This window comes from Salvelinus fontinalis, chromosome 30, assembly GCF_029448725.1.
Source record: "Salvelinus fontinalis isolate EN_2023a chromosome 30, ASM2944872v1, whole genome shotgun sequence".
In the NCBI taxonomy this organism is placed as follows: Eukaryota; Metazoa; Chordata; class Actinopteri; order Salmoniformes; family Salmonidae; genus Salvelinus; species Salvelinus fontinalis.
Genome location: NC_074694.1, coordinates 13049846 through 13062059, shown reverse-complemented (window position 1 = coordinate 13062059; position 12214 = coordinate 13049846). Strand labels below are relative to the sequence as shown.

Sequence of the window (12214 nt, the reverse complement as noted above, 5' to 3'; positions counted from 1 at the left end):
TGGTGCTTACAAGACAACGATGGTGTGTTAAATTCCCTGGATCACCCATACCTAAAAATGAAATGTAAGTCGCTCTGGATAAAAGTGAGGAAAGGAGAGAGGGGGACTGAAAGTAGGCTGAGGCCTGAGATCTTTTCAAATACAGGCGCACCCACACCTGTCTGAACAGAGTGAGAGAGTAATCAATACATTAGCTGGATCTACAGTATCCCACTAGACTGGCCAGGACAGGAACGGTAAAACTGAGTTTGACTAGTAGTGATACACTGGTTGACTCATAACCTGTGGTTATAACCTCATCCTCGGGGCAGATGGGTTTAGAGTCATGAAATATTGTGTGGATGAAGGGCTGGTGGGCGGTGGTGGGGTTGAATATAGAGAAAAACAATACAATACACATCTGGCATTAGTGCCTCAGCTTTAGGGCATAACTTTACACGCACCAAATAGCCTACACGCAAATGGGGAAAAAACACTTATGGGAACTAGCAGAAAAAGTTCAAGTAGATCCACTGAGGCAAAAAGAGAAAAGAGAAAATATATGTCATGGAGAGTTGAAAATAAAGCGAGAGAGCCGACGATGATAGCAGTGCCTATGTTGTGTGACGATTGTGACCCACTGGGCAATCAACTTTTTTTCACGTAATTTCAATGAAATTACATTAAAAACAACGTGGAATAGACATTGAATTGATATCTGTGCCCAGTGGGGAGGAGCCATACAAAGTTGACAGTCACAAGACAGGGACTTCAAATAGGCCTATGGCAAGTCAAGGGGACTGTAGCCTACTGTTCAGATGGGTTCAACGGAAACCTCCCCGTTTTGTTACGTTTACTCCAGGAACCAAACAGAAGCAAACAGAGCAAACAATTTTCTTTTGCAAAACATTTTGCAACAGACAAAACATTTTGCAATGGAATCTGACTACTAAATAAACCCCTGACTTAATAAACTAGTAAACTATAACAGGGTGGTGTCTCCATGAATTCCGGTAATCATGTGAAGGCTAGGTCCGGCCCTGGGGTCAGGGTTAGGGTAAGGGTTAAGCACAGGAGGTTGCACCTTAATTGGGGAGAACGGGGTATCCAAATAAAGTGTTACCCATCTTTCTCTTCCTAATAGCTGTAATTGCATGGATGTGTACTTTGACCTATTTGTTTTTCTGTTCTCTCTCCTTTCAGTCCCTCTGTCTCTTCCTGATTGCTGATTGGAAAGAGGTACGTTGTCAGTTTGAGTGTGTGGGTGTGTGACTGTGGGTATGTTTGTTAGATTGTGCGGTGTGTGTCTCCCTGACTCCCAGTGACAGTGGAAAGAGAGGTGAGGCGCAGGCATTGCGTGATGGACGTGTATCAGGAGGGATTAGTGGTAAAGATAGGCAGGCGTGTTCTCTCTCTGACTAGGCGGATTTCAATCTCTCTCTCTCTTCCAACTGTTTAAACTGCTAGTGTCTCATCTCTCTCCAAACAACTGACTGCTCTCATCTCCCATGGCTCTGTAATATTTGTGTGTGTGTGTCTGTGTGGGGTGTGTTTTTATCTCCCTGTTTGTGTGTGTTTGAGAAAGTGATTCAGTCTCTCTTTCTGTGCGATGGCACTACTGCCTAAAGAGGCAGAGCGATTCGATGGGCTATCTCTGCTATACTGGTATGTACCTCTTTCAATTTGTTTTCACTCTATTTGCTTAATCACCCTCTTCTTCACTCTTAATCTAGTTTCTCTTTTTAAGTCATTTAAAAAAAATGAAGGGTGAAAATATGTACAGTAATTTACTTTTCGATGCATCTAAAATTCTACTTCCTTTCACCTCTGTTGAGCCTTACAGTAGGAGGAGGTGTGTGCGTGCATGTGTGTGTGTGTTGCTTGGAGACTTGTGCAGGGGAAGCAACAAGGGAGCCTTAATTTAATGTGTATGTTTACTTGACTGTTCTTTGCAGTGCTGTAATGAACGAGTTTAGCTGCACCTCATATGTAGAGTTAGAGATGGAAGCGTATCAAATAGACGGAGGTTTATAAATGGCCTATAGCAGCTGGAGTCCTGTGACCGCTCCTGGCCAGTCCTGTCACAGCAGGAGGACGAAGGGAAGACAGATTAGCCCGTATTAAGTGATCAGTTACATGTTTGTTCTAACTGTTCCGTCGCTACTCCGCAAGTAACTCACTACATTCTTATAAATAAAGGTGTAAGTAGGAACCAAATAAGGTTATTGAGAGCAATGCCATAAGGGAACTATTTTAGTGTCTTTGAAGAACCATACAAAAATCCTCCAGGACTGGAATTGAATAGCCCTGCTGTAGGGTTTTAAGCTTATTTGCATATTTCCCAGGGTGCCTTTGGTGTGAATTTTAGAGTTACCAGTACCACCCATGACTGTGGTTGTTGCATTCTTTAATTTTCAGACCTTTTGCCTTCACCAAGTGAGATCCTAAGTGAATATGTTGTAATTAAAATGTAATTTAAAAATATACAATGCATATTTCATAATGCCTTCTTTTGAGGGCCTAGTTGTGCCCTAGTACAGTGGCCTAAACTCATACACTGGAAAACAAAAAAATACTGTTGTTCTTATGGTAGCTTATGGTAAGTTACATGAATTACTCCCCATAAATATATAGTATGTTACCGTAAATTCAGAATAAACTTTGATTTAACAGTAAATTACTCTTATGTTTGCAATTTACGTTAACATACTGTACCTTTTTCTTTTTTTTACAGTAACTTACAGGTAACTGGCTGCCAATACATGACCGTAAAAACAATAGGATTAACCAATTTGCTGTGTGCTATGAAAGGTACACATCTGCACGCTTCAATATTATACAAGAACCTTTTAGAATTCTGAAGAACTGTAGATGCCACTCGAGAACCCCACAGTTAACTCAAAATGTTATCTATCGGGCAAGGAACATTAAGAGCTGAGGAAGAACCATTTAAGAACCTTTATTTTTTGGGGTGTACAATGACTCACTCACTACAATGTCTATTGTAGGGTTTATTGATTGTAAAGGGTTATACAGTGTGTATGTGACACTAGGCTATATAAAACAAATATGGGTGAATGCATTATAGTCCTTTTGTAGGCTACAGGAACAACAGCTGTTTAGTGATCTTGCTATGAGCCTTCGGAGTCTGTCTTGGCCATTTGTCTATTGGTTAGTCTAATCTCCTGGGCTAAATTTAGAAATGTGGGCTTTTGTTGTGAACGGGGTGGGGAAGAGTAGAGGATGGAGGAAAAAAGAGGACAATATGGGAGGGGACACAGAAATGACAGGAGAGGAAAGGATAGAAGGGAAGAAGGAGAGGAGATAAGGAGGGAAGACAGGAGAGGAAAGGAAAGGAGGTGGTAATGGAAAGAAGAGACAGAGAGAGGGACCTCAGAAAACCAGGTCAGCTCTTCCTAAATCTGGAGTGTTAACCTCTTGTTGAACCCTTTTCCTCTGCTACTTCCAGGGTCATGAGCAGGGCAGAGACGGGCCATAGAAAATACCTCTTCCCTCTATTCCTTCATGAATGGAAACCAGAGGTGGCATGTCTATTACGGTGTTAGGGACGGAGTCCCACTTGTGATTGGTCAAAATTAATAATATGTGATGGGTAAAAAAAAAAAAAGTGAATATATTTTTATTTAAAGAAAAATATAGATTATATAATTATTGGATTATGTTTTAAATGCTAATGAAAGTGCAGTAAATGTCTACATTTTCCTGTTTGAAAAATATATTGTTCAAAACAATCTGTTCAGTTACTTTCTACTTTGCCCCTCAGTGACTGCCAACAGCAGCTCCGCCTCCGTGAACATTGCTTGGATTGTTTTACCAGGTATTTTCTATCAGGGCGAACTGCAGCATAAATCATAACCGCACCAGGTGAATGGACCTCTCTGAGGGGCTCAAATGTGCATGTCTACCTTTGATAAATAATTAGCTCCTCTTATTCAGAGGGGTTGGGTTAAATGAGGAAGACACATTTCAATTGAATGCATTCAGTTGTACAACTGACTAGGTATCCCCCTTTCCATGCCAATTTCAACTCTTTCTAAAATAATATCTGAGTAACTCAGAAATATGAAGTTATTTCAGAATGAAAGTTACCTGGCTAGAAGATCATGCTTTGTGACAATATGTTAGCTAGCTGTCCGCAGTTAGATCATGCTTTGTGACAATATGTTAGCTAGCTATCCGCAGTTAGATTGTGCTTTCACTTATTGCATCTGCATGCTTGTTGCGTTCTCCCTGGTTTCCACTAGTTACCACAGCCATATTGTAAAAATTCATGAAAACAAAAATGAGCTTTTTGGTTTTAATTTAAGGCTAGGGTTAGGCATAAAGGTTAGCGGTGTGGTTAATGTTGTTAGGGTTGGTTTTAAAATAACATTTTAAGAAGAAGAAATTGTAGAAATAGGCGGGGTTTATGACTCTGTAGCTGTGGTAACTAGTGATGAACATTCTCCCTGGTGCACTCGTTTGGTCATGAGCTGGCTGCTCGTTCTAGCACAATCTAATCTGTTCAAAACAGTGGCAGCACGTACAGCAGTAGTCATTCGTTTTTTTGACTTGCAAGATGGAAATAGGTGTATTTATGCTGTTGTTCAAATTCACAGATCGCTTTATATATCTTCCTAAAGAAACTACCGGTAGTTTGAAAACTTATCATCATATTTCTGTCATAATGCTTTGTTGACAACGCCAACCACCTGGTGCTCCGGGTAATTCAGCCAATCAGCGGCTGCCGCTGACGGAAACTCAGGAAACCAGGTCAGCTCTTCCTAAATCTGGAGTGTTATAACCTCTAGCTGAACCCTTTTCTTCTGCTACTTCCAGGGTCATGAGCAGGGCAGAGACAAACATGCAGACACCCCGTCAACTCCTGAGTACTTATATACACTGCTCAAAAAAATAAAGGGAACACTTAAACAACACAATGTAACTCCAAGTCAATCACACTTCTGTGAAATCAAACTGTCCACTTAGGAAGCAACACTGATTGACAATACATTTCACATGCTGTTGTGCAAATGGAAAAGACAAAAGGTGGAAATTATAGGCAATTAGCAAGACACCCCCCACAACAGGAGTGATTCTGCAGGTGGTGACCACAGACCACTTCTCAGTTCCTATGCTTCCTGGCTGATGTTTTGGTCACTTTTGAATGCTGGCGGTGGTCTCACTCTAGTGGTAGCATGAGACGGAGTCTACAACCCACACAAGTGGCTCAGGTAGGACAGTTCATCCAGGATGGCACATCAATGCGAACTGTGGCAAAAAGGTTTGCTGTGTCTGTCAGCGTAGTGTCCAGAGCATGCAGGCGCTACCAGGAGACAGGCCAGTACATCAGGAGACATGGAGGAGGCCGTAGGAGGGCAACAACCCAGCAGCAGGACCGCTACCTCCGCCTTAGTGCAAGGAGGTTCACTGCCAGAGCCCTGCAAAATGACCTCCAGCAAGCCACAAATGTGCATGTGTCAGCATATGGTCTCACAAGGGGTCTGAGGATCTCATCTCGGTACCTAATGGCAGTCAGGCTACCTCTGGCGAGCACATGGAGGGCTGTGCGGCCCCACAAAGAAATGCCACCCCACACCATGACTGACCCATCGCCAAACCGGTCATGCTGGAGGATGTTGCAGGCAGCAGAACGTTCTCCACGGCGTCTCCAGAATCTGTCACGTCTGTCACATGTGCTCATGTGCTCAGTGTGAACCTGCTTTCATCTGTGAAGAGCACAGGGCGCCAGTGGCGAATTTGCCAATCTTGGTGTTCTCTGGCAAATGCCAAACGTCCTGCACGGTGTTGGGCTGTAAGCACAACCCCCACCTGTGGACGTCGGGCCCTCATACCACCCTCATGGAGTCTGTTTCTGACCGTTTGAGCAGACACATGCACATTTGTGGCCTGCTGGAGGTCATTTTGCAGGGCTCTGGCAGTGCACCTCCTTGCACTAAGGCGGAGGTACCGGTCCTGCTGCTGGGTTGTTGCCCTCCTACGGCCTCCTCCATGTCTCCTGATGTACTGGCCTGTCTCCTGGTAGCGCCTGCATGCTCTGGACACTACGCTGACAGACACAGCAAACCTTTTTGCCACAGTTCGCATTGATGTGCCATCCTGGATGAACTGCACTACCTGAGCCACTTGTGTGGGTTGTAGACTCCGTCTCATGCTACCACTAGAGTGAGAGCACCGCCAGCATTCAAAAGTGACCAAAACATCAGCCAGGAAGCATAGGAACTGAGAAGTGGTCTGTGGTCACCACCTGCAGAATCACTCCTGTTTTGGGGGGTGTCTTGCTAATTGCCTATAATTTCCACCTTTTGTCTATTCCATTTGCACAACAGCATGTGAAATTTATTGTCAATCAGTGTTGCTTCCTAAGTGGACAGTTTGATTTCACAGAAGTGTGATTGACTTGGAGTCACATTGTGTTGTTTAAGTGTTCCCTTTATTTTTTTGAGCAGTGTATAATTTTCCCATTGACATCAATGAAAGATTTATGCACATGCTTTAGTTGCGCAGGGATCTGTTGTAAAAGCATACCTCAACTCTAAATTAGTCCATAAGCTGATAAGGTGTTGGATGATGAAAGCTATAGGATAGCAAATGTGGGTAGGTCTGCTATGACAAGGCATTTATTATCTAACAGTTTGTAACAGGCAATTGTGACGCTGCATTAGCCGTTACAGGTTAGGTACTGTTTGGCGTAGCACAGAGAATTTTCAACCAATCTTAACTTGGTGATACTTACTCAATTCTCGACTTGCAAGACAACCAATGTCTTCTAAATGTCCATGTCTAGTTGTCTAATGCTCCGTTATGAAATGAAATCAGTTTTTTACTTAATGAAGTGATCCAACAATGTGTACGACGCCATCTTGTCATTTTCTAAATTCAAACAAACCCCCTGAAACTAGACATGGACATTTAGAAGACATTGGTTTTCTTCCAAGTCTGGAATTGAGGAAGTATCGACAAGTTAAGGTTGGTCAAAAATTCTCTGTGCTACGCCAAACAGTACCTATCAGACAACTGGAACTGGAGTAATGGTCTGATCAGGTGATATTTTTCACTTTTTTTTTTATAGACCAGGTCATGTTTTGATTAGTCAGCACATGTAGCAGATGTCACGATATGGCCCTTTGGGGCGTATATTGTGGCTCCCCCCTCTCTCACTCCCTCTCTCACTCCCTCTCCCACCAAGTTTTATGACTTAACAACAGGTCATAAATTCGTGGCAGAGACTCTCTTCCCCCTGGCCAAGAAGAGAGAGGAAAGAAATCTATGGAACAAAGAGCTTCTCTTTGTTTAACTCTGTCGTGACGTTGTATTGATTAATGTTGTGACTGCTGCTCGTCGAATGATTAACGGTTTAGAATTATGTGATTAAATTAACAAGGCAATTATTAACTAATTAACCTGTGGCACCATGGGAAAGTTTTAGCTTTATTGAGTTTCTATTTCCCAAATTAACTCAAAGAATATCAGAATATCGATTTTATAACAGTCGCTAATTAGTCAATTTCCTCTACAGTCTCATTCTGAACGTCACATAATCCGGGAATCTGCACAAACCCGAGTCTCGACAAATAAGTCCGTACCACACCAATTGAGTTGATTATTTATTTGCTAACAAGCTAAAATGCTAATATAAGATACACAAACTGTCACGCTTCTCGTGGGCTGAAGGAAGAGTGGACCAAGGTGCAGCGTTTAAAGTGTTCATGATTTAATCCAAAAAACCGATTGAACAAAAACAACAAACAGGAGAACAAAAGCGAACAGTTCTGTCAGGCAAACAAAACAGCTAAACAGAACCTAACTACCCACAAAAACCATGTGGGAAAAAGCTACCTAAGTATGGTTCTCAATCAGAGACAACGATAGACAGCTCCCTCTGATTGAGAACCACACCCACCAAACAACAAAGAAATACAAAACATAGAAAATTAACATAGAATGCCCACCCAAATCACACCCTGACCAAACCAAAATAGAGACATATAAAGCTCTCTACGGTCAGGGCGTGACACAGTCTAGGCTATTGATTAGAACTTAGTAGGATAAAACAGGTCCCTAGCGGGCCAACACAATTTGACACGTGTTACACAAAATGGGGAGAAAAATACACTTGGGTGCACTTGTCAGCTATGCTTATTTTAACCCTAACCTTGCCCCGAACTGCCGCTCTTATGGGTCAGAATATAATGATGTAATTACGTGTTGAAAGTCTCCAATGGGGTGTCTCTGCGTGGACCGGATTCTGACTTCTCTGATGACGGTCCGTCTTCGGTTACCGGGTGTAACTCTCTGTTTTCCTCACGATGTCAGTCCTTCCTCTTAGTGGTCTGTTTCCTCGCCCTCGCTCTGAAAAGGGTCTTCTGAGGAGGAATAATCATCCGTGTGGATGGTTCCAGCGTGGGAAGGAAAACAGTGTAGACACACGATTCCTTGGAGAGTGGTGACCGGGTGGTCCAGCTTGAATTCACCCCCTTTAGATACAGCTACTCGGCTGTAGCATAGGTTGTTAAAAGGTTCCTTTGTCGTCTTCAACCTCGTGTTGTGTTTTGGGTTTGCTGACCACTCAGACCTTGGCTGCAGCTCAGGGTCACTTAGTCTGATATGTTCATTCTTAACTCACATGTTTTATACCCTCGGATCAGAAATGGGCGTTTTTTCCTTTAGGGCAATTCTCTGGGCGTACCAAGTTACGAGGCAAGGTCTGAATTTTACTCAGATCCAATTTAGACAACTAACTTCACATTTCATCTTCAGAAAAACATTCTCTTTGATCTGGACATTTTCCACACAACGTACAATATGCAAACATCAGGCACATACTAGGAAAACTTTTAACTTCTTGACGCACCGATCCCTTTAGCGGGATCATTTTCATCATCATATAACATCGTCCTTTAACTTTTAATAACGTAACAAAAATGACATTCATTTTATATTTAACTAGGCAAGTAACTTAAGAACAAATTATTATTTACAACGATGGCCTAGGAACAGTGGGTTAACTGCCTTGTTCCGGGGCAGAATGACCCATTTTTACTTTGTCAGCTCAGGGATTTGATCTAGCAACCTTTCGGCTACTGTCAAAACGCTCTAACCACTAAGCTACCTGCTGCCCCATTAATTTTCATATTTCATCTATTGTCATTACCACCATTGTGGCTGACGAAACCTATTGTCCCAAAGTCCATTTACTGCATGTTAATGTTCTGAGGCCAGTTCACCATAGTGAGAGGACAAAGGAATTTTGTCTGCTGCCTTAGATTTATAATGGGCGTGAGGTGTCATAAAAAAAAACATCTCCATACCTCTCAATCTCTTCCCCTCTGGTGGGTGTGAGTGATCTCTCTGTAGGGTTGTGGTCCCCGGTAACCTGACCCGAGCAGGCCAATCATGACAACTCCTTATCCCCCAAATTGGAGGATTAAACAATATTTATATTTTTGAGAATGTGGGAATGGTCCGTGGGTATTTAAAGAACAATCCTGTCGAAGTTGTTTTATTTTTGTGACATCAGGAAGGATGGCAGCACAGAATAACGGCTTTGGAAGTGTACATTTCTCAGTTATTCGTTTTCTACCTGAATGTTGTGTAAATATATGATTAAATATGAAACTATTTGTGAGAAGATGTAATGTCATGTTGTCCTTCTATACGAGATACTTGTTTAGTTATAAAGTTTTAACTAGTCAATGGCCACACCCTCGTGAGCCCAGAAATCACATTAGGCATTATAGAAGCCCCATTCTTCCACAGAGTAGAAAACCCACTTCCTTCAAAATGTACATTAAGTCAGAGAACGCCGGGACAGAGTCCTCACATTGGAATGGCTACAATTCTATAGGCCACTGAGACGATACAGCTGTAGTTGTGGCTACACTGCTGGAAATTGTTAAATTCTGAGACTCAATCACTAAAGAATAAGAGAAAATCTTAGACGTATAATTACTAATCTGCAGCTGGAAATTACGTAAATCTAGTACAAGAATACCGACAACCGCGGAAGCATCTATTCTATGCAATGACCATCTGTAGGCCTGACGTATCCATTACAACAGACACTATCCAGAGCCGCGGAGAAAGCTACAACCACGAAGGACATTGTGACTTCTGGGAAAGTTAACCAGAGACTCTCTGATCTGACTCTCCAGCAGACGGACCGGCGATTCCAACAGAGAAGACAACAACGACATACGGGCGTAAATATATACATTGAAATTATTCTCGAATGAGCGGCCGTTCATGTGTAAAGTATTAGCATTCCAATTAATATAATTATCAACTGTGTGTAGTGAATCCATTTAGTCTTTCCCGCTCTTTCTCAGTTCCCACCCCTTTCCTTTGTCTACTAAGCCATCATATCGGCATCGTCAGCTAGGGACTTTTTCTTTGTATCATGTAGTAACTCAAATGTCTACTGTTTGTTCATGTAATTCTGTGTGATTATTTAGTTACTTATACAAATTGGCTTAATTATTTATTTACTATCGCAGATTCATGATTTAGGCTAGGATTCGTACAGATATCCAAGGGTTTGCGACATTCAGTAATGAACTGATGAGGTAATAATAATAATTAATTAATAAGCGACTGTTTTGATAAGATATGAAAATATCTAAAGAGTTATATTTGGGAAATTGACACTATATAAACAACATTTTTACGTGGTGCCCCAACTTCCTAGTTAATTAAAGTTACATGATTAGTTTAATCACATAATTAAATTGCACATAGAGAATTGATTTGATAATATACAGTCTTCACATTTAATGATAGTCCAGACACGACACAGATATACAAGAGATATTTGATGAACACAACAACCTATAAGTCCGTGGCCTGAATCGTGATTCTGGTACAGTACCGGTGGTGTAAAAAGGTGGTTTCTTTTCATGACCAATGTCATCCAAGTAAAGCACAAATTAGTGAAAGGTCTGGCCGCCAAATATACGTAACAGGTGCTGGGTACATAGCACAAGCTGAAGGGCAATAGATTAAACGCAGAGGTCAAGCAGCTGTTGGAAAAAGAAAGCCCCAATGAATGATCATCTGATAGGAAGTCTTATGAAAGCTTTCAAGTCAAGACAATAGTTGGAACCGCAGTACATGGAGAACGTAAACAGCATACAGCCACACTGTCTGGACCACAGATGTACTGTTGTATCGACTATAAAATATAATGAATGCTCCCGCAGTTTATTGTGCCAGAGCATTTATCAGTGTTTGGGTATCAGTGTTTAGGTATAAGTGCTGTGTATTTTTGTACACAGCACTTACAAGTTATTGGATGTGCGTACGCTACATTTGAAATTAATTGTATTGACTGTAGTCATCCAATGTCCTAGTTTGAACCCAAAGCTTTGTCCTCTGTTTCTTCCTGTATCTGTCTGTTTTTCCAGAGGATTACCTCCCAGCCCTGTCCTGTCCTCCCAGGTCTGCAGATTGGCAGCAGTGTTTTCCAATACCTAATGCACCTGTTTAGACTGTAATTACTTTTTCATAATTGAAAAGATATAAAAGCGCTTTGCTGCTGTAAACCATTTACTCCCATCAGTGACACACACACCACACACCACACACACCACACACCACACACCACACACCACACACCACACACACACACACACACACACACACACACACACACACACACACACACCACACACCACACACCACACACCACACACCACACACACCACACACCACACACACACCACACACACACCACACACCACACACCACACACCACACACCACACACACCACACACACACACACAACACACACACACACACATAATTAAGGCCAAGAGTTTTTCCTGATCACGTGATGTGGCCTGGAAAACCTTTTGACCGTCCTCATACAATGTACACGTCCAGCATAATGGCATTAATTCTCAACAACAAATCTTCTTTTCAGATTGGGTAAGTCCTTGGTTATTACTGTCATATGAAGCATTTTAATGCCGTGAATGGCTCAGAGGGAGATTGGTCTGGACAGCCTGAGCTGATGTGATGCTGCCTGTCAAAGTCCCTGTGAAGAGATGAGACGGTGTGTTTTTGTTTTTCCCCTGATGCTGAAACCCTGTCAGTCTGTGTCTGGCGGCTGCTTCTGACGCCACATATACTCAGAACGCACCGACACAAACTCTCCACACACACTTGCAGCCGCTCTGGAAGACCACACTCACCTCACACACTCACCTCACACAC

General features: G+C 42.3%; 1 protein-coding gene across 1 annotated transcript in view; it reads left to right on the top strand.

Annotated features, from left to right (window-relative positions):
• Positions 1-1244: 1244 nt before the first annotated feature.
• The window catches only part of LOC129828645 (syntaxin-binding protein 4-like), a 122646-nt gene continuing 111676 nt past the window's right edge, over positions 1245-12214 (top strand). The window contains exon 1 of the mRNA XM_055889741.1: positions 1245-1644. Coding sequence (XP_055745716.1) covers positions 1589-1644 — 56 coding nt within the window. The 5' untranslated portion in view covers positions 1245-1588. The remainder of the gene's footprint in view (positions 1645-12214) is intronic.